General features: G+C 34.9%; 2 protein-coding genes across 3 annotated transcripts in view; one reads left to right on the top strand and one right to left on the bottom strand.

Annotated features, from left to right (window-relative positions):
- Window positions 1-13253, bottom strand: part of LOC150103391 (pancreatic triacylglycerol lipase-like) — a 36475-nt gene extending 23222 nt beyond the window's left edge. Inside the window, exons 1-2 of one of the 2 annotated variants that reach the window (XM_090398139.1) lie at window positions 13118-13253; window positions 1418-1523 (exon numbers count right to left, since the gene is read on the bottom strand). In XM_090398139.1, coding sequence (XP_090254265.1) covers window positions 1418-1520 — 103 coding nt within the window. In that variant the 5' untranslated portion in view covers window positions 1521-1523; window positions 13118-13253. Of the gene's footprint in view, window positions 1-1417; window positions 1524-1705; window positions 2001-13117 lie in introns of those variants that run through there. The other variant, XM_090398137.1, reaches the window with a different exon arrangement.
- A 2491-nt stretch (window positions 13254-15744) lies between these two features.
- Window positions 15745-24345, top strand: part of LOC150103390 (phospholipase A1-like) — a 58215-nt gene continuing 49614 nt past the window's right edge. Inside the window, exon 1 of the mRNA XM_090398464.1 lies at window positions 15745-15859. Coding sequence (XP_090254590.1) covers window positions 15745-15859 — 115 coding nt within the window. The remainder of the gene's footprint in view (window positions 15860-24345) is intronic.

Raw genomic sequence — 24345 nt, 5'->3', positions numbered from 1 at the left:
AACAACCGAACCTCTGTTAAACTTCATTGGTACAGCATTGCCATCCATTACCCTCCAAGGGTATTAATCAATTATCGACTGTGTAAGTAAAGGTGATATCTCAAAAATACGGACGATCTCTAGGCCACTCCATAGTGGGCGAAAGACCGTCCTAATCTCAGCGTTGGTTCCACTCAGTGACGGGCTCCCCGACCACTGAGCAGAACCGCTCAAATTCCGAGGAAAATAATTCACCGACAAAGCCCCTCTGCGGGCCGTGCCGGAGAACACCTTCCCCGGAGACTCAAAGTGCTCCCTTAAGGCAAAAACCCCAAGAGAGCGAACTCAAAAACTCATCGCCCCAGGGGGTAACAGCAACAGCCGAACCTCAGTTAAACTTCATTGGTAGAGCATTGCATTGTTGCCATCCATTACCTCCAAGGGCATTAATGAATCAATTACCGACTATGTAAGTAAAGGTGAAATCTCAAAAATACGGACGATCTCTAGGCCACTCCATAGTGGGCGAAAGACCGTCCTAATCTCAGCGTAGGTTCCACTCAGTGACGGGCTCCCCGACCACTGAGTAGAACCGCTCATTCCGAAGAAAATAATTCACCGGCAAGTACCCCTCAGCGGGCCGTGCCGGAGAACACTTTCCCCGGAGACTCAATGTGCTCCCTTAGGGCAAAACCTAAGAGAGCGAACTCATTTACCCAGGATAACAGCAACAGCCGAACCTCAGTTAAACTTCACTGGTTCAGCATTGCCATCCGTTACCCTATATGGGCATCTCATATAAAATCAATTACCGTATGTGTAAGTAAAGGTGATATCTGAAAAATATCGGACGATCTCTAGGCCACTCATTCGTGGGCGAAAGACCGTCCAAATCTCAGCGTTGGTTCTACTCAGTGAAACTCGAGTATCGAGCAGAACCGCTCATATTCCGAGGAAAATAATTCACTGCAAGTACCCCTCAGCGGGCCATGCCGGAGAACACTTTCCCCGGTAACTCTATTGCTCCCTTAGGGCAAAACCTAAGAGAGCGAACTCATTTACCCAGGATAACAGCAACAGCCGAGCCTCAGTTAAACTTCATTGGTTCAGCATTGCCATCCGTTACCCTATATGGGCATCTCATATAAAATCAATTACCGCATCTCACGGTCGATTCATTGTTCCCCCCGGGTGTTTTTATCCCAACTACCGCACAGGTATAGTTTACATTAAGTAAATAAATCATTTGGTGTGAGAAAACTAATATTTTAATATTCATAATTTTTAAAATTATTTAGAATTTTTCCCAAATTAAGATTACTTTAATTAAGATTTATTGATTATTATAAATATAAAATTTAGCTTACAAAGACCAATCATCATCGCCCATCTAAATAAAAATTATAACCTGATTACACGTAACTATAACAGAACTTACTGAAATCCGAAGGACACCGCATCTCTTCTGTCCCGTCTACAAATCGGCAAAAGAAATAAAAAATGCAGGTATAGAAGAAAATCGCCATATTTTCCTTGGACATCTACTACAAAAGAAAAGCAAATAAAAATATATTTGAAGAAAATCAAAATTAATTTTTATATTTCCATATTCTGAAAATGTACATTTTAAATAAATATTCAGTATTCCATGTTAGTATTAAACTGTTTTAAGTAGATTATAATTTATTAAATTAAGCAAACTGAAATGATCTCATATAAAACTTACCAGGTATCCCTGCCTGCGATCTTTCTCAGCATGAAATAGTTAAATGCTAAAATGTCTGTCAAGAACCTCCCATTTTATACTCTTTTTGTAATTGTTTATTTCAATTAACAAAAACATATTATCATTTGCCAATAGCTAGTCTTGTTGTTTATAACAGATGTTGTTTACTTAGTACAATGGATATTTTTGTAAATACTTTTATATGAGATAAATAATTTTGATGAATAAGTTATCTAATATGCTGCGCTGACTTTACTCGATTGTTTTTCGATGATGATTTCGTTCTTTATTTCACTCAGACTGACTTCTTATTCGCAACAGTTTCTCAAGACATATAAGAAGTCTTCTATATATCCTTGCCATTTATAGCATTTGTTCAGCTCATCTGCCCGTTATGGAGGTGATCGTCAGAATATACATGAAACACAACCTCTCTGCTATAGCAGTGGTGTTCAACCTTTTTTACTACGCGAGCTACTTTTCTATAAAAAGTTATTCGGAGATCTACTCTCTTATATAGATCACGTTCCCTCAACCTGATATCTGATTACGCACATATAAACAACTAAAAATAAACAACTAAAAAAAAATACACAACTAAAAACTTCATTTGTGTATTTAAAAACTTTATTTATCACTTTTAATTATTTTAATACAACAAATATTTTTATACAATAACAAAAAAAATATTTGGAATAAAATATTTATTTCTCTATTTTGGAAAGTAAAGTTAGAAAAAACAACAGATTGATTACAAACTCACAAGTTACAGGAAATGCTGGTTGATTAAAAAAAAAGTTAATGTGAAATTTGGCATTGTTTGGACCTCGCAATATTTTCATAGTCAAGTTGATATGAAGAAGTGGCCAATCGCAGACAATCATCCAAATGATGATTTGTAATTTGGTTTCTTTATTGATATTTTATGAAGATCATATTTGAAAAAGCGGATTCTGACAAGTATGTCGATCCGAAACACGACAGAATTTTTCGCGCAATATCAGTTAATATTGGGAATTTTTCATGTGCATACTTCCAAATGACTTCATTGTTTATTGATTTTAAATGTAAACTATTCTGAATGTTTATTATCTCAAGTTCTTCTTCAGCTTGGTTTATATCAAACAGCCCACTAATTTTATTTGAAATTTTTGTGATGTTCAAGTTTTCTTGAAATGGATTATTGATAAAACATACAATCATTTCAGTTTTATTAAAATCTTCAAATCTTGAATTTATTTCTTCCTCAACTAATTCTTTTAAATCGTAGCGAAGCATTTCTTGATTTGTTTCAAAAAAATTTAATAAATATGGGAGATATCTAAATTCACGGTCATTTATATTTTTCTTTAATAAAAGTAAGTATTTTTGGAAAATTTTTATTGAACTTAACATGTCAATTAAATTTTTATCTCTACCTTGTAACTCTAAATTTAAATTTCTTAATTTCGTACAGAAATCTACTAAAAATGATAAATGTAACAACCATCTTTTATCACTCAATTGTGGATAAATATCTCCTTTTTAATCAAGAAAAAATTTTATATCGTTAATTAATATAAGAAATCTTTCTAAAAATTGACTTCTGCTGAGCCAGCGAACATTATCGTACAACAGAAGTTCCCTATCATCATCTGCCTGTAATTTAAATAACCGCCGTTGCAGGGCTTTTCCTCGAACAGAATTTTCAATTTTAAATGTAATATCCAAAACATCTTTTGTGCTTAATTTTGTGAATAATACAGTGATAGGTTAAAAACTCTATTTAACGTAACAAACTATTACTGGTGAGATTTTTACAGGGTAGTTCACCATTGCTTTCCCCTTGACTTGAGTCACTACATGTCTAGGTAACTATTTAAGAATGCTGCTAGTCAGTAATAGTCAATAGTGTTGATCCTAGAAATAGAGATTGAGAATTGAAACAAATTGATAAAAAGATTTTGAAACTGAAATTGAAAGAAATTAAGAAATAGAATGCGTGGAGAGTTGTGGCTGGTTGGAATGCGTTCCCTAGAAGTGTGCTGCATGTCGAGATAGTGAATGCATTCAAGTGACGGTAGGATGGACCGTTTTTGTGAGATGGAGATTCTCCCACAATAAGTCGTTGACTCTGGGAAGGTGTTCAAATAATAATAATAATAATAATAACTTGGAAAGCTTCGGGAAAGTACTAGTTGGTGATAATGAACGCTTTTGACGTTGTTTTCAAAATAAAATGTAACCAAAAAGTTTCAGTGATTAATTTTTTAAAAAAAAGAAAGGAAACAGTAGTAAATAACATTTTCGGCATAATGGATTTTTCACAAACATCTCAAAGATTCACAAAGATTCTCGAAGCAGGGATAAATATTTATCACAACAAACTGTAAAAAAAACCCGTAGTTTCACTTGCTATATTTAGTCTGCTTATAATGGAAAGATATTTTCGTGAACTGTTTATGACTTACTTATTTTCAACAAGATGGAGAATTCTAGCTCCCCTCCCATTCATGAAAATAATAAATAAATAACTAAATAAAAGAAACTAATTTCTCTTGTACTATCCTAGAAAAAAAACTTTATAAAAAATGCTTTTCAAAAACTTTATAAAAATTCCTTTAAACGGATACATTATGCCGACTTTTTTCTTAACATGTAACACGTGCACTACATATTAATAACATTATTATTGTTTCCAAGTAACTACAAACGAAACGTTCCTTGGCAAACAAATCAATGTTCATCCCTTACTTTACTGACTTATTTCGCTAACTTGTGTTATAACACGCTCAATACCATGAGAACCTTAGAGTGGTATAAGAGAAACATTTCTCCATCAAGACTAAGAGATATATAGATAAGCAGAAGCAGGAACGCTATGGTGGGCCAGTGACATAATATTTTAAGGAAATTGTCACACTGAAAGAAGGCGCATAACTACGAATTTTCTAAGCAACAGTAACCAAGTATCTTCAGTATCTTTCTAAAGTATCTTAATTTGTATAATCTCTTTCTATATCGCAACTGATGAAAAAAAGGACACATCAAAAATTGCTACTTTTAATATACGGTGCTTAAAAGCATGCCGATGGATGCATTCAATTAATCAGGAGAACCACGCAAGTTATTTATAGTAATTATTTATTATAATAATAGTAATTATTATTTATAATCACTGTTGGAAAACAGAAGTGCCAATTTTTCCGTGAAGTTGAAATGACCGCGGGAAGAGGATACTTGAATGAATCCACATGATCCATCATACGTTGGGTGGTGGAAAATACAAAATTTAGGATTCTGGCGCGTTTTTAAAAAACAATAAAAATCCAAAAAATCAAGAAATTGTATAATAATTGTTTCTTTACTATTAGTCACTTCTGTATACAGCAGCGTAAACTTGTGAAACCTCTCTTACTGTCGGAAAACGACAAATTTCATAGTTGAATTTAGCACTAATAATCTAAATACTTCCTGAAAAACAACTGATTTTGTTCGTCTAATTTTTTCATGTAGTTGCTATGACTGTAAAGCATATGGTTTCAACGCTTAAATTGTTGAGAGTTATGTTTACTGAATTAAGATAGGAGAGATTTTTCAAATGGGAAAACTAGAGGATGGGACAAGAATTAGGGGCTTTCCTAGAAGTTGCGTAAGATTGTACTGAATGAGAACGAGAACTTTTTTATTATATTGCTTAGAGTGAGTGATTCTTAAATGGAATTAGAGTGTGCATATAATTTAAGATAGATGTGTTTGTTGGGAGATGAATTTCATCCTTCGGTGTGAAGCCACCTCCCCGCTTATTGGAATCCTGAAGTGGCTTGAATTCATGTTTGGTCTCTGAAGCGCTGTTTCTGGACTATGTAAAAAAATAAAGAAAAAATCCAAAAATTCAAAGATAGATATAAAATTGATAAAAACAGAAAATAAATCCTCAGACCACCCACGGTGCAAAATGTTCTATAGGTTTGATAATACCCTTTCGTGGATGGGAGTAACATAAAAAAAAATTGTGGACGTTAAAGATAAGAGCGACTAACTTTAGAAATTCACAAACCGAGACAACATTTTCTTACTGATATATCGGTGAGTACTTCCCCTTTGATTTTCTTTTTTTCTTATCACTTGATTTTTTCTTATGAATCAGAGGCCATGAGAATTGTTAGCGTAGCAAATGCGGAAAGACGTTTTTCCAAACTTAAACTAATTAAGAATTATTTGCGAACAGCAATGACCCAAGAAAGATTGGTTGGTCGAGCAACTATATCGATAGAGGCGGACACATCTTATAGAACAAATCAATACTTTTTAAATTTATTATTCTATTAACTACATTTAGTTTATTAGTTTTTATACAGTGATCAAATTGACACGTCTACTTGTTTCTATGTACTTGTTCTTTTATTTTTCTTGTGGGCGTGTAAGAAGGAAATTTATGGTGTCAGTATTTTGTGTCCTTCAGTTATTAGAAAGTTTTCATAACTATTTTAATAAATGTGTTATTTTGCATGTAAATTAATAGTTTTGTCAAAGTGGTAAGCTTTTTTTTTTTCATTACAGAATATCTGTAAATTACCACGTATTGTAAACATTCAACATCTCATTCCTTTCTCATGAAATTGGTTCGAAGGAAGTCTGAATAAATTAAAATGCCATTGTGATGACTCTTAAATGCAGTTTATAGAAATTAAGTTAGTCTACTCGGATAAAACCGACAGCCTCAAATGACGCGATTGTGTCATTTAGGGGGGGGGGGGGGATGAAATTATAAAAATTATAAGCTTATAAGATGAAATGCCTACTTCTGATTGAAGTAAATTTGACACTGAAAAGGAAGCATTTATGCATCCTCTTTCACCAAATGAAAGAGGATGCATAATGAACTATTCAAAGATGAAAAAAAGCGTAAAATATAACATTAAATGAGGATTTAAATTAAACATTAAATCCTATCATCATCATCAGCAGCAGCAGTAGTTTTCTTCAGTCCACTATTGGACAAATGTCTCTCCATGTTATATACACACACAGTCTTGCCATAAATACCCAAGTTACAACTTGCGCATATCCTCACAAGCCCGGTTCCGGTTGAATCAATCGACCGTGAGATGCGGTGACTGATTCATTCAATCCAATACCCTTGGAGGGTAATGGATGGCAATGCTGTAGCCAGTGAAGCTCTAACTGAGGCTCGGAAATTGCTGTTACCCTCCTGCCATGATCAGAGCTTCAATAGCTCAATAACACCTTATCCCTACACTGTCCTCTACAGATAACGGGGAAGATGAAAAGCATTCTTGCTTCGCCCCTTTAAGCCAGTCCTTATAAGGACTATAAGGAAGCCCGGTTCCATTAATGGCGCTGAGAGAAAGTTGTCTAGCGGTATATGTTAGCATGAAATGGAGAAATTATGAGAACAGTGTAGCTGTAATAGCACTTCCCAAGGTTCGAATGCAGTCACCTGTTATTTACGATACTCTAAAATACTCTGGATCAACAGGATGTTTATATATCCGACTATTAACTTCATAATGATACAGATGATGTACCTGAACACCAAAGAAGAGATTGACGTAGGACGCAACAGTTTGAGGGATCCAAAGGTGTTTCTCCGCCGTAATGCCATGAGAATGTAGAAAGTGATGTTTTCAAGAAATGAACGTTTCGCAGAGAACAATATCACGTGTACTAATTAATGACCAAGGGGTGAGCGCCTATCGTCGTTCTATTGGACCTTTCCTAACACCACAACTTATGTGTTAGAGGGTGATAAAATGAAAGACACTTCTCCGGCAGTACGTAAACAACAGACTCAGAGATAACCTCTTCACAGATAAGAAGATGTTCAGAATTGAACAGTCGTTTAGCCGCCAAAACGATCGGTGTATTCACATCACATACCATACCACCCAGAGGGTATCCAAGTTGCATTTCTAAGAGTTCGAGAAAGGGGTCAAAACCTCCTCCAAAGTGTATTAAGACATCGCGCTGGAACTTGTGGTATGGTCCCTGAACATCTTGTTTCGCGATAGGCAGTGGATCTTGCAACAGGACTCAGTCCCTGCACGCAAAGCGAGGACCACGCAACAGTGGTTGTAGGTGAATGTGCCCAACCACATCACCATCTGATTGCTGTCTGAAAGTACGATCTGAATCCATTGGACTTCAAATTGTAGTCGGTGAGGGAGTAGCCTACAAGAAATGACACCCCAGCGTCGCCAGCCTGAAGGTGGATTTGGAGTGAGCAGTGACAGTGTGTCCGTTGGATGTTGCGTGTACCTCCGTCGATATGTGGCCTCACAGACTTCGGGCGTGCTTGAAGGCAAAAGAAAAAACATTTCGAAAATTGAATGCTGCTATACACGTTATGTATGCGGTTTGTATGTGCTGAAAGCTTTAAATGATTTACTAAGATATTAAACGTTCATACGTAGTTCAAGTTGTAACGGCATTTATGACTAGAAGTTAAGAGACAGGTTCAATAGTAATATATCTTCTTCTTCTTCTTCTCTCTTCCATCATCTATGTGGATGATGATGAGGCCGAATGAACTCTTTCCACTTCTGTCTCAAACAATTCTGTCCAGTTTGGTGTCGCTTGTTGTGATTTGGTTTTCAGGTCCTCTTTTATTTTGTCTATCCATCTAATTCTGGGCCGTCCTTTGGATCTTTTACCTTCCATCGTTGTATTCAGGGCTTTAGTTGACAATCTTTCTGTTCTCATTTTGGTCACATGGTCAAACCATTGCAGTCTTCTTTCTTGGATTTTGTCTATTATCGTTATAATTGTTGCATTGTATTTAAATGGAAAAGAAAGAGAAATAGAAATAGGAGTTAGAGAGGGAGATTCTATCTCACAAAATCATTTGCGACAGGCCTTGAGCATGCTACGAGAAAACTGACCTAAGAGAATTGAATACTCATGGCGAAGAGTAAAGAAAACATCCTCTATCTCACTGCGTAACGATTATTCGATAGCGCGTAATAATTCATTTGCTACACTACTACTATTAAGTAGCTACACTATATGAAAAAAAAGGAGTTATTTGTAAATCTATTAGAAAAAAACAAAATTTCATAAACTGCAGAAAACTTTATAAATTTTACGTTTGATATATAATTTCCTTTAATGTTATATATATATATATATATTCTATAAAAGTTAAATGCAGACATTTTACAACAGATTTCTTATTTTCCTCTTCATGAGAACAAGTCTCTCGGTCACATAAACGCAGATTCAAAGTTAAAGGCAATAACAAAAGAAATGTAAATTTGGGAACATTGTACATTATACTTAAGGGATTTCCATGAAAAAATACCGAAACAGTAAATTGACGAAAAACTGTAGATTTCCTTGGACTATAAGAATACTCTGTGTAAGAAAGTGTCTAAAGTCGGAAATAAACAATAACAGAATTCTTTAACGCAATGCTTCAAACATATAATGTTTATTTATTTATTTTGTCTGTATACTTTTGCTGTTACAAATGTAAATAGCCTAATTGTAATTGTATTTATTAAGTAGTTCATTAGAGTTGCTAATACAAGCAACTACGAATGTATTAAACTAGTCTCATTTAATGCTTGTCTCTGTGTAATCAATCTATAAATACAAGAAATAAAACATTCGTTTTAAATAGAAAAACTTACTTGACATTGGCTGATCAAACTGATTACATTAACGGCCTTTGAACAGCACTCAAAAAATGCATTAATTCCGAATTATCAAAACTAAACCTCCCCCCTGCCTATAAATGAATAAGTACCTGTGCTCAAAATTCTTAAAATTCTATCTAATTGCTCAAAATTAGATAGATCGAATTCATATCTGAAAAAATATTGTTTCCAGATGTTGTGGATTTATATAAGCATTGGCTTCCCTCTAACATCGATAGACTACATCTATATCCATCAAGAATACAGATTGATAATGACTATAGAATAACACGTATGCCAGCTTAAAATGAATTTTATTATCTAAATATTTCGTCTTATGTATCATAAGATATCATCAGTTCAATTATCGAACAACAATAGGAAATTAATTAAAAACAGTAATGCGCATGCTTAAACTGGAATCCCTCTAAGAATACAGTCGCGTGTTCGTGAATTAAAGCTAATGTGCTGAAATTAAAACTGATTATTCTTTCTTTTAAGGTTACACGGTGGTCAGTATTCACAGTGAAGAATTTATGGAGACACAACACACGTGTTAAAATAATTACTTTACTTAATATTGGGAAAGTAACATTCGTCGTTTCGACCACTGTATTGAGGTCATCATCAGGAAAATACATATGTATTGGTGTCCATGTAATTCACTTTATTCATGCTAAATGAATCTACACAGCTGTAGATTCATTTAAATGAATCTACAGTTTTGTTTTCATCCTTAGTTCTAAGAGAATAAGATGAAGCTTTGCGTAGTTCATACTGGAAGAAGTTATGATATTAGGTAAGTTGAACATCGTAGCGATGTCACTCATAAAGGAAACAAATAAAAAAAAAACTCAGAATTAAGGAAGATTATCTCACCTGTAAATCACAGAGTCATCTCGCAATGATCTCTTAACACTTTCATTGCCAAGCTGAAAAATGGAATTTCGTGCGGTGGGCAAATTTTTTATATTTTTTTTATTTAGTTAGCGACGTCCACGCGATAACACGTGATCGGCCGTTTGGTGAGAACTCGCATCGCGCGATATCGCGTGATTGGCAATGAACGTTTCATTGCCAATCATGTGGGAGTTGTTTATTAGATCATGTAACTACTTCGCTTCTCAGTTAATCCAAAATTAAATCTTATCTAAATGAGATTTATTGCATTATTTTATATTTAAAATATACGTCTTATATATAAAACTAAGTACTTTACTAAGAATTTGATGGTTTCACTTATTAAATGCATAAATTACTTTAAAATATGTCAATAAGGAAGATCGTTTTAAACTTCATGGCAAACATTCTGTTTTCTTTAACCAATAGCAACAACATAGAACATGATTTTAAAATACTACGAATCACATATACAATGGTGCTAAAAAGTGCTTAGCACGAGTGCAAGGTTATAAGCGATGTTTTCATTGTGCTTATAAATGACTCATGAAAAAAGAGCGAAGAAATACATATAAGTACGATATGATACATAAAAAACAGTATTGAACTTCGACACCCCCTTTCAGTACATTCGCTATTATTATACTCTATACGTGCTCTTCTATGGTATGCCGTTAGACTTAATAGAAGAGCACGTGTAGAGTCTATGCCATTACATTTAGCTGTAGCAATGGTGGTGACTTTGGAATAAAAGGCGTTTATTGTTGAACATTATTTTTATTCATACTGAGTTCATTGAGCCTACGACATGTTTGTGAGCAATTTGTTTGTCTTTTCCGTAAGCGTGCCCCAAACCATAGTGTCATCATTGCCTTAATAGAGAGGTTCTGATGTACCGGGAGTGTTCTGCCTCAATGCAAAGGGCATCTGGATAGACCACAAACTGTTAGCAGAAATGACAATCACCGATGTGTGCTGGAACAAGTGTTACAAGAGAAATCTCTTCACAGCGAGAAAGTCACCGCATGGTGTGGGTTTCCGGCCATGGCATAATTGGGCCCTACTTCAGAGGATGTGTCGTTAAAAAAACTTTCCATTTCGTGCACAGGTATTCCAACAGGACGGAGCAACCTGTGACTCACCAAGTGGTTCAAGAGCCTATTCATTGAAAAACTTCCTCGGAAGGCTCATTTAGAGGTTCACAGAATTTCTGTACCCTTCACGTTCTGCTGATCTCACATCACTTTATGCCTTCTTTTGGGTATGTTTAAGGAATGGACATTCTACCACGACCCACCTTGAAACCTTGATGGACAAAGGGATAAAATTACACGATGCTCCAACTCTTGTTCTCCAAGATGACAGAGAAGGTTCGCACATGCGTTACGACACAGAACATTCGCACATGCGTTACGTTAGTCTTGAAAGACAAGGTGCCCATTTTGAGCACGTAATTTACTATTCGTTAATGCTTTATTCGACCAAGATTTCACCGATAGTTGTGGATGTACATATCATCAGGTGTAAACATATATTTCTTTGTTAATAAACCCGTTTACTGCATAACATATATCGTAGTTAGTTGTTCAGTACAGTTTTTTTCACCCGCCATACTTTATATCCACAGAAATTAAAACGCCATTTAGGTCAGAAGATGGCATTTTTCTAAGTACAAATATCAAAGGGGTTTAACATGAGTGCTTTCAACCTAATTATAAATTTATTTAGCTGTTGAGCAAAGGTTTAAATTTTGCTATTCTCCTAAACTTTTTTTTCTAGAAAAAAATACATCGTTGAATACAACTGATCAAATACAACTGAATACAACTAGAAAATATCCTAATAAAGTATATATTTTTCCAAAAAGACAATGTCATAAACATTAAAATAACTCCAACACTTAATCTCTCTCACCCCATCTTTCACTGTATAAAAATGTAAAAAATAACTCTAATATTATTATCAATAAAGCAGATAAATATGTTATTACTGTAATAATAGACAAACATGATTGCCATAATAAAATTATAGACGTTTCACGATACCATTATTTACAAAATAATTGCGAAAAACTTACTGCCAAAATTATAAAATGAATTGCAATACTCATATTAACTCAAAGAAGACAAAGCGGATAAATGCACCTAAAAAGTTCACTCATTGTGGAAACCGTTCTCCTATTATTTTTGAGCAAGTAAAGATACAGAAATCAGGCTGTCCAATACATCCTAATGCATTTCATGCGAGCACACCACAACTAAAACTATTAATAAAAATTAGAACTCTATGATTAAAATACCGATGAACACTTGAAACACATTAAGGGAACTATTATATCTCCTAACAATATTTGTTTTTGATGCCTCTTCTTCATATACCAACTGCGATGTGTCCAAAAATCTGAACATCGTCCACACACAGTACTCATAAATTTCTCTCTCTCTCTCTCTCTCTCTGTCTTCAACTATTTCTTTTAACACATTTAGCAGCAGATTAAAGTTATCTATTGAATACGAAAAATAAATGTATAAACTTTTGTAAATTTGACAGTAACTAGATCTGATCATCACATCAGTAAAAATATACCACAAACCCACTAACATTGGTAATTATTTATGTTTCTTCTCCTTTCCCCTTATTATATTAAAATATCTATGATATCATTCACCTTAAACTCACATTCTTCCAAAAGCAACATAGCTAAATCCTAAACTGTCTAAAAATTCCCACATATACTGCATATTCATACTATTCACAAAACTATAAAACGCATATTCAATCATTCTCTTTAGAAAATTACTTTCAACACCTGTAGCAAACTAAAAAATTACTAAACACAAAAAAATAAACATAAAACACATAAGCACATTACATTGCTTCCTCGGCATCCAAAAAATTAGGATTCTTCTTTCGTTGAAGGCATTACTTTATTTCCAAGCAGCTATTAAGTCTGTATCATCCAATCACAAATCCCACACGGGCCTTCAAATCTAAGGTGAACAAGTTTCTTGCCCAATTCTCTTCTCATACAGGGTACTAACGTACAATAGGTTAATCAAACAACTTCTCGTGTATAGGTCCAACATAAAAAAAATAAAAAATAACTAAATAAAAATATGGGAAGTTACATTGGATCTACTACTCTTTCCTTAAAAGTCACGTTTATTCAAACATTGTCGAGATTGCAACATCAATAACATCATCAACAACATCATCAACAAACAAAAACACACGAACAGACTAGTTATAACACGAGCATAGTTGCAATCAAAACATATCCCCGTGATCAAGAAGGTACTGATATCTAAGAAAACGAAAAGAAATTAAGTTGTTCTGAATGCTTATCGATAAGTAACACCAGCTTCGCAATTTTATAAAGAATCTATCTGATTTTGTTCTCGTGGAAAACTAAATAAATATCTCCTCTCTAAGCAACCAAACTCATCTTAATACATCGTTTCATATGACACCACAAGGCAGTTTCATAGTTTTCTCCATCCTACATCTGATGACGATTTAAACGAAATGACCAGCACACAGTCATGTTGCTGGCTTTACGTGTATGTAACAGTTTTTTTTTTGTTTGTTTGTTTCTTTTTTCTTTTATGTTCATTTCTTAAAATGTTTGATTCTTCATCTTTTAATTTCACAGTTCATTAATTTTTTCATTTTTATTTTTTATTCATTTTATTTTTTATCTGAGCTTAATCAAATTCCGTACTCAGTAACTGTGTCATTATTGCCTTAAAAACACATCTGAGTACCTTCAAATTAATAATATTTTTTAATATAATAAATCTCCTTTAGTTAAAGTTTAATTTTATCCTAGGCTGGTTTATAAAATACTTTATTACCACAAAAGAATTGCTCTCTTCAGTTTATCATCCAAGATTGGGAGCTTCATGAACTTTTCAGGAAGAAAATTTTAAGGAATAATTATAGTATGAACAATGCTACAGCGTTTTTTTAATACTTCAGATAATTGAACATACTGAAACATTTTATCAAACATATTAAACAAGAAATCATAGAAAAAAGTTTTCCCTTCTCTCTCTCTCTCTGTCTCTTTTTTGAAAATAAATCCGATTATTTGCAACGATTTGCAGTTTTTCCTCCTTTTCGATGTTCATAAATATTAATATCATTGTTATCATTCATTCATCTCATTAATTTTTCACCGTGCCAATTTTGTCGTTTAAATTACGATCATGATTGAGTAAAAGTACCGGTAATTGAATTTCATTGATACTATCTTTTAGTAAAGAAAAATCAATTTAGCTCAATAGATGGCAGCACTAATAAATAGAAATTACCAACAACTCATAATATTTTCATCTTTTGAACTAAGATTTTTAAGTGTCTTTCCCCAAATTATTGCGAGTCATTTTGCCGTTCTATATTTACTTTCAGTCACCATCTGTTCAATTTATTTTTGAGTGCACTTAGTCATTTAACTGGTGTTAATAAAAAGACATAAGCAAAGTGGACATTAGCTCCAGCATTATTTCAAAGCCGAATGTAAGCAATCTGGTCAACTTATTTTTACGAAACTTTCATAGTTTCTAAATTTGGCTTTGAAATAATACTCCATCTAATATCCACTTTGCTTGTATAATTTTGTATCTCAGAGCAGAAGCTGTTTGTCTCTTTATTTTAGTAATTTCTTTTAGACCAAAGATTCTAAACAAAAGCAGGAAATAAAATACTGATTCTAAGAGGTTTTCGTAATGGTGGCCGGGATAAGAATAGTCCCAATGTAGCTCATGCATGTCGTATAAGGCGACTAAAATGGGTATCCAGGGAGGGTAATGGATGACAATGCTGTAGCCAATAAAGTTCTAACTGAGACTCGGCTATTGCTGTTACCCTCCTGCCATGATCAGAGCTTTATTTACATATAGCTCAAGAACACCCTATCCTTACAATGTCCTCTACAAATAGCTGGGAATATGAAAAGCATTCTTGCTTCGCCCCTTTAAGCCAGTCCTTATAAGGACTTTCATAGCGAGATGTCATCATTGTTCCATCAGAATGAGAGAGAGAGAGAGCGGGGGGGGGGAAGAGAAATAAAGAAAGTCAGAGGTTTTGCTAACAGTGTGACTGACATTTAAAAAGGAGGCAAGCTAACTACATTTGGCCCTTACAAAGTTGTAAGGACCAAGTGCAGTAAGCTGGCCTCGAAATTTTGCCAAATGCAGAAAAAAAAATAGCACATACGAGTATATTATGAGTACTGATTTTTACTTTGGAGAACATTGACACATTTGCTGTAGAACTAGTGTTAGGTATACAAGGGTGTGCTGAAAAGTTGTGATAATCACCGTGAAGGAAGTGTTATATACTTGTTGCAATGCTGCTCCGTCATTTGCAATCCTCTGAGAAAAAAGTTGCTTTATATCAGTTGTTTTAATATCATTTTTGTTCTAGGTGTTAATCAGAACTCCCCCCCCCCACCTTTGTAGGTCAGGATGTTTGCAATGGAGAGGGGGAGATCAGACTATGAAAAGGAAGCATAGAAATCCCAAAGGTCATCTCAATTGGCAGTGTAGTAGTGCCATAGGTTATGAAGTCAAGATTGGCTGGGAGAAGGACGATCTATACAAATATGAAGAAGGTATTGTCGCCTTTAGAGGAGAGCTAAAATCAACAGTATATTTGGAGGGAGAGCTGATTAAAAAAATTCCAGAGTGTTGGGAGAATGATAAAAGTTATGTGGTATTCTGGTAGAGATTTGTGAACTGTTTGTATTCGATCATTATTGACGGCTTTTCCCGTCTCTTTAACTTGATCTGTTAAGTTAGAGAAAGGGAACCAATGTAAATTACGAATGTGGAAATCTGTAAGGAAAATTATCTCCCTTAGTAATTAGAATGTATGTGATTTACTTTCATAGATATATAATCAAAAATGTCAGTATATTCATCAGAATTATGAGAATGATTAAGGCAACAAATAAATGCAAAAAATGAGGTCTGTATATCTTGAGACGAAGCAGATCGTATAAATGGGATGACCTTTTACATTGGACATATCAAATTTAAAAGAAGCATATGTCTTGTCCTTACGAGAGTATCCATAGCTCAGTCGGTATAGACGAAGCCGTTTGGTCGGAAAGACCTGGGTTCGATTTTCCTTGACGTGAGGAACCTTTATCTGGTCTCTTTCGACTAAAGGTGAATTAATCGGTCTCATGCGGAGGTGGAGGGTCTTCTCCGGTAAGTCGGAGGGGGGATTCATCCTCAAAAACAGGCAAACGGGTCTTGAACACAGGCATAAAATAAATCCCCCCCCCCAACGTTAGGTTCTGCGATAAGTCGGTTGGGATCGCTTAAAGTTGCATCATGTAAAAGGCTAATCCCAAATATATGAGATAAGGCACAAGAAGAAGAAGATTATATCTTGTCGTTACAGAATGCATCGTGCATGATGTAATTTAGCCTCACCTTTATTCTAAAGTTCACTGAGGTGAGTTGTTCGTAGAATAAAGGTGGTTGATGCACGTCATTGATGTTACCGTTTAAAAAGAGGATGTTCTTAAAGCCGGAAAGATAGAAATTTTGTTAGATTTTTCGGGATATATTTCTGTTATTATTATTATTGTTGCAATTTTTGTTGCATATTTGATATTTTACAAATTTTTTTATTGACTTTTTTTGGGAGATTTTGTTTTAACCAACAATGTAATTTGTTCTGGTAACTTTCTAACTAGTGGAATAATGACGGGGGTTCAGCAGGAGAGATAAACCTTAAGACAAGGCTTTCACACAGGGAGTGCTCAGACTCGAATTCAGGAGCGGCTCGACAGCGCCTTCGGCAAGCAGCTATACTTGTCTGCTTACAGACACAATCTAGAACAGTAAGTAGCAGATTAAGAAGCCTCACCGCTACTTACTGTTCTAGAAAAGTAAGTAGCAGATTAAGAAGCCTCACGAAACGTTATTACTGCTATATCTTCGAATTCAGGAAGTGTTGCCTCCTTAGTTCATTAATTGCGGCACGGAGAGCGGACTCAGAAGGCTATCGCCCTGCACGTTTGAGACACTGAAACACTATGTATTGGATCTGGATTCCATCTAAATCACGATAACAAGACTGGAAGTCCTCTTCCGTTAGCTCTCTTATTGCCTCTGTCACGGATCTTTGGATGTTTTCGGCATTTCGAAATGGGAACCTTTCCTCTTGTTCTTCAGCTTGTGGAAAAGAAAAAAAGCCACGACGGAAACGGGTGAGCGCTGTGACCGCTCCTGGACTGAAATGCATTTAATGGCTAAGTACTCGAAAAGAGATAGCATAGAATGAGAAGGCTCATTATCGTGATGGATTATCCAATCATTCACGATGTCTGGACACACCAGTAAAACCCATTTTCGCATCCGTTCAAGGATTTATCGAGAGTCGCTCCAAGAGGTAAAGATTCTCGGTGGACCAAATCATGGCACGCTACGTTCTTGTTGTGACATGTCGCCCTGCACGTTACACTACTTCCATATTTTCTCTCACCTCCATGAACATACTGTGCCATTTAAACATTTGAGCACGTGATAAAGAATCCTTATCATACGCCAGTTTAATTTTATTGAACGTTAAGGTAGCATCGTTCAGTTTAATTTTAATTGCAAAATGTTATTGAAGATTACGCTTCTCCATTTTAGTGACGAATACGCCAGACCTGACTTTACTAAAAACAGAAAACTCCACAGGTGTTTATCCCGACGATAAACTGTACTGATGGCAAGAGGAGGGAAATCACTCTAACATATACATCATCATCGGTTCAACAGTTCTGCCAAATTGTTGCGATAAAAACAATCTCATTACGTTTCTGCTAAATCTCGTATATAACGTTTTTCAGTTCGTGATTAGTACAAACACGCTCTCATTTGTCCTCCATTTGAAAAGCCCCCCACCTTTCCCGGAACATGTTAATATATTAGTAAATCCATTACAATATAGTATACGAGAGAGATAAACCGAGGTGTCCCACCGGGATGTCTCCTGTCATCAACACGTTTTAATATCTACTTAAATGAAATAATAATAAAATGGAATAAAAATTTACATCAAGGAATTAAACTTTCTCCTACAGTGAACTTAAAAACTCTCCTTTTTGCCGACGACCAAATAATAATTACAAATTCTGAAGATAACTTACAAAAAGCTATTTTAGATCTAAATAAGATAATAAGATAGCTAAAGATTATGTTATGTTAATATCAACAGAAAAATCAAAAATTATGGCCTTTAAAAGACAAGATCCAGCAAGAACTAAAATAGTAATAGATAACAAGATCTTAGAACAGGTGAATTCATTTAACTACCTAGGATGATCCCATATGAAAATGAAAAAGATATAAACCTAAAAATTGCAAAATATTTACAAATAACAGGTGTAATTAACTCTATATTTAAACCAAACCTAGTTCAAAAACAAAAAATATACAATACATTAGCCCTACCAGTCTTAATGTATGGAAGCGAAATCTGGACAATAAAACAAAAAGACAAACAAAGATTAAGAACAGCAGAAATGAAGTTTATGAGAAAAACTGCAAAGTATACCCTATTTGATCACAAAAGAAATGAAAAAATTATGAAAGAATTAAACGAAGAACCAGTAATAGAAAAAATTAAAAAATATAAACATAAATGGATGGAACACGTTCAAAGAATGAAAACGGAAAGATTACCAAAACAAGCCTTAAAGTGCAAGCCATTAGGAAAAAGAAAACCAGGACGTCCTCTTAAACGATTCAACAATGACTTCTAAGGCCGGAACAAGCCATGCTAGGCCTAAATCCTTGATACGCATGATGATGATGATGATTACAAAATAGAAACTTTTGAATGACCACAGAGGAAAAAGTGAAGAAATGTCGTTGCAATTTAACACTAACAAACACGTTCGTAATACTGATGTATCACTTTTCACTGCAAACATAAAAACGAAAGATTAGTAGGAAAACATCAATGTGAGATTACGGTTCACTGAGCATGACTAATATTCTTAGACACAGATTATATTTAGAGTTACCCAAGGATATCTAGTAAGGGAAATGTTCATTGAGGACTTGGTCATTTACGCATTGAAAAAAGAACTAACAATTTTAATTTTTGTGTTCATGTAAAACAGTAGAATTACTGTTATTCGATTTAGCAAAAATCGTTCGGCAATTTTCCCTCAAAGAGTAAAGTACTATATTTCATCAAAATGGGTTAATTCGTTATCGAGTAGATTTATACGGACGGATTGACACAACGAAACTAACCGGCGCTATTTGCTCTTCTGAACTTGTTTAAAATATCTTGAGCAAAACATTCACGTATGTGCCATTCCAAGCAGAACTGTGACTAATCTCTAACTGATTCCATTTCATAGACATTTCAATAATTCAACATTTCTGTTGCATTGTACGCGTTTGTAGCTTTTTACTGTGTGCGGTTTGGTAACTGTTATTAATAATAAATGGGCATTCTGAGTGTTTTTGATTTTCCGTGTTAGCTAACCCTTCATCCACATATGATACTAATACTAATATACTATTATCGAACAATCTTTCATGGATGGGATACAGTGGTGAGCTATAAGGGGCTCGCGCGAGCCCTTTGTTATATTTATCTCAAATTTGCGAGCCCGTTGTTCTTCTTGTTTAATAATCTTGTAGAACTAGAAAATACCACCGTGGATAAAAAGCATTAAAGAAATAAATCATTTTGAAATATTTATGGATATATTATATGCTTTTTTATCATCAATCACCAAAAAATCAACGAGAATTAAATACAATTGCAAAAGACCTTGGAATTGAAATTTTAAAGATCAGCCGTGTGTTTGACCACGATGGGCAGTTTACGAACGGGTCTTGCTGTGTGGAGAAATTATCTTTAGCTTTATGCAAGCATTTTGCATCGAACTATAAATATAAGGGGTTTTTAAGCCGACTTCTCAATTTGGAAATTTTAAAAGATCTAGCATTAATGATTGATATCCTACAGGAATTATCATATCTGTCAGAAGCTCTACAAAGTCGCAATATAAATATTATAAAAGGGCTAAGTTAGTAGCTCCCCCCCTTTTTTTTTTTTGCTCGACGATGCGAGCCCTTTGTTAAAATTTCCATAGCTCACCACTGGATACACGTAAAAAGAAATTACTGTTGTTTTATTTCTTATTTTTACCACGTTTATTTTATTTTATTTAAGAATAACTGTGTCGTTTTTATAGATTATATGCTGAATATGATCTGCTCGTAATTTTCTTCTGTTTATTTATAATATTTTCATTGGAAATGAGCTCATGATATGTGAAACTTCACACCATTTATAAGTTTTACTTCCTATATATAACAAAAGCTAAAAAATCAAATACAAATTAGTCTGTTTTTGCTGAATGAGCATTTATCCCTCTGATAGACTGTGTTGACATCAAAATATAATCAAATCAACTTATATTAATCGTATTGGTACTAGATAAACTTGCGTAACCGCTCTTGACATTTCAAAATCATCAGAGGTTTAGGCTTAGAAGTCTTCTTAATAAACTGCCGGCTTATGACCTGCCACCTGTCCATCATGATTGGGCAAATGGGGCTAATTTTGGGCGTGCCAAAATAGATCGTTTCCTCTAAACATTTTCTAGTCTTGTGTTCAGTGCAAACACTTTACAATCATACTTTGTCTCTCCATTCCTCTTCCGAATTCCACAATCTATATATTCGTAATGCTTAAATGATTCAGGCTTTCAGATCTTTGATAGCCAGTCTCTTCTTCATTGGGATGAAGATAATCTAGCAGATTTAATGCTACTAAAACACAACCCTATCTTATTTTTCAGACGAAAGAGACCTTACTTTACTCACTTCTTAATTTTATTTGCATAATATTCTGATCTTTTCAGTCAATATCTGTTTTCTTTCTTGTGTTCAGTTGTTTATTATCCTAGCACAGATACTTCACAATCACAATCCTCCTCGGTCTCCAAAAACTTGTTATTCTTTTCGTTCAAATCGCTACTACTTTTCTGCTCGACTCCGAACAGTTTAGCATCATCTTAGGTGGTATCTTCGCATTGAAGGTTCGCAATTATGGATCTATCCATAATAAAAAAAATATTTTTAACTTTTTTTTTTATATAGAGTTGTTTGGTTTCTAGTCTTAGACTCAAACCAAACAAAGAAACTTTACAAGCTACTTCAGATTTTCAATAAGCAGGGCGACTTCATACCAGAACAGGAAATTTTATTTTCCATCTAAAAACATCGCAAACAAGGTAATATCGGGATTCGAACGTGCAGCCTGCTGGTTGGAGAATGGATACGTTTACCAAGCCGGCAGTGTCCTTTTTATTGGTATTTCTATTGAGCTACCACCGAAGTGGGCACCACTATTCCATTACATTCCTCCAAATATATAACAGAAACTTCTGATCAGCATTCATCGTTTAGTTTAATCTTTCTCGAAGTAAAATTTTCATCCTCATCTTTCATTCCATCTCAATCTTTTGAGACAGTTTTCCCCATACTGATTTATCAATTACTACAACCTATCCAGAAACAACGTCTTCCTTTGTAATTACTTGTTCACACAAGATACTATTATGCTATTGGTTCTGTGATTTCTCCTGTATCAGTGATTATTATTTGAAATTCTTCAGCTGTGTTTGAATAGTAGCATCTGTGACTGATTGATATAATTTCACAGATATACAACGGACGATTCCTTGATAACGAGGTATAATGACTTGACCATTTAAATCGCAATTTATTTTTTCCTTTTACTTCGAGTTTACTGCACTTCATAATTAATTTCATTTATTAATTGATAAATTCTACAATTTATAACCAAGAGATACTTTCCTGTTTTACAAATACCACACCTCAGAAGAAGTGATAAATACAAGTTTAGTTAGGTATGTGAGAATTTTCGACTCGTACAATAGTTTTCAATACCAACTGATTTTCAACTAATTTTTTGAACTCTTTTAGACTGTTTCCATTCATAGCTGACTAGCCCTCGAAGTACGTATTCTTTATTATTCCTGCTAATTGATTTTTCCTAAAATCTAATAATTTATAAAATAGGATGAGATGAAATAATCTTCCGCATTCTTTGGTAAATAATATTTTTCATCGTTTTATTTTTGTTATTTCTAATTCTTATATTTTAAATCAGTAACACACCTAAATAATTTTTATATAACATATATACGAATGAATTGCTCTCAGAAATCCTTAAAGTATATCTGGACGATATATATCTGGATATCTGGATAATATATCTTTTATTTTTATTTTATTTAAATTTTAGAGCTCAAGTTTTTGAGCTCTAAAATTTTGTTTTTGAGGCAATTTGCATTCCATGCAATAATCTGTAAAGAGTTTGTTTCTATTCATCTATGTAAGTGCTGTGAGGATGGGTTGTGTTTCATGTAGGAATCTTTTCGTATACGTTAAAGAAGGGTTTGACATGCTGATATTGTTCTAATAAGTGAGACGCATCTAAGACCCTCAGAGAGCCCTAAAATTAGGGGATAATCACCTATACAGAACCTACAGGCTAAATTACGGAGGCAGCGGCACTGCCATGTTCATTAAAAATTGTATCAAACACCATTCTGTAAACAACCCTCCAACCACTAATCTTGAGGCTACAGGCGGGGAGGTTTCCACAAGCTCGGCTGGCAGACTGAAAATCTACGCAGCCTACAATCCACCATTAAAATCTCTACTGCATTCTGATCTAAATACCATCTTAGGCGGTAGAGAGTCCATCATTATTGCCGGAGAGCTAAACTTCAAGCACCCTGCCTGGAATTGAAGAACTACCAACAAGAATGGCTGCATCCTTTTCAACTACACAGGATTCAACTATTCTGTTGTGGCAGGCCCCACTGAACCAACTCATCACAGTTCATTTGGCACAACCCAAAGAGAGGATTCCACCAGTGATTTTAAGAACAAAAGAAAAATGGTCTTTAATTACAGAGACGATGAAGAACGCAAACATCAAATTTACATGATCCAAGAGTACAGATGAAAGAATCCGGATTCAACCAGAAAGAACTTCGGACTACCGCCAGCTCACCAGACTTATGAATGAACTGAAAGTCCTATATCACACATTTCAGCTTAAGAGTGAAAAAATTCTAAAAGTGGTCATCAGAGGTCTGGCTGAAACCATACCAGCTGAAGAAATAGCTACTGACCTCAGATCACAAGGCCTAGAGCCAATTAAGATATCGCGCATGTACCTGGAAGACAAGTGCCCCCATGCCTCTGGTCTTGGTCGAGATCAATAAAGATCATAGAGAAATTTACGACCTTAAAATAGTCTGCAGCTTAGTCATCAAGACCGAGCCTCTCAGAAGAAAGGCTTCAGCTGGTCAATGCCATCGCTGCCAAAAGGGCATGCACAAAAGCTATGTAAAGCGGATTACAAGTGCGGTGACAACCATACCTCGCACACTTGCTTCAAACCACGAACCACGCCCCCTAAGTGTGCAACAGTGGCGGCCTACACCCAGCCAACTACAAGGGATGTTCACTCCACCCATTCAACCTGCAGAAAGCTAGAAAGGCACTACCTCCGCCCAATCAGAAGCGAACTACACCAGAAATCAGAACGCAGGCTGATACTCCCGAGAAATCATACGCATCTGCGGTCTCTACTAGTAACAAACAGGCATCTTGCAACCAAACCTCGCAACAATCCTAGCTGCTACTCCTCTAGGAGAGATGTTAACGGCCTTTAGCAAAACATCAGGCCGACACCAATAAATTCCTCAAAAACACACAAGTCATCTTCTCCATGATTAATGGATAACACGATTACCATAGCTAACTCAATACAGATTGCTTATTGGAATGCTAACGAGCTAAACAACAACCTCCTAGAACTAAAAGAATTTGCTGAAAGATATAAGATAGACATCCTTTTAGTCAACAAGACGCATCTTCGGCCTTGCGACAACCCCAAAATAAGGTATACACACTACGTAGGACAGATAGACTCAATGCCAGAGGGGGCGGATCGGCTATATTTGTTAAAAAAGCATAAGATACAATGAGATCAAGAAAACAACAACTACAAACCTGGAAGAAACTA

This window comes from Typopeltis vanoorti, chromosome 9, assembly GCF_054136105.1.
Source record: "Typopeltis vanoorti isolate ZY-2024b chromosome 9, IOZ_Tvanoo_1.0, whole genome shotgun sequence".
Classification (NCBI taxonomy): domain Eukaryota; kingdom Metazoa; phylum Arthropoda; class Arachnida; order Uropygi; family Thelyphonidae; genus Typopeltis; species Typopeltis vanoorti.
This window is presented reverse-complemented; position numbering and strand designations above follow the sequence as displayed.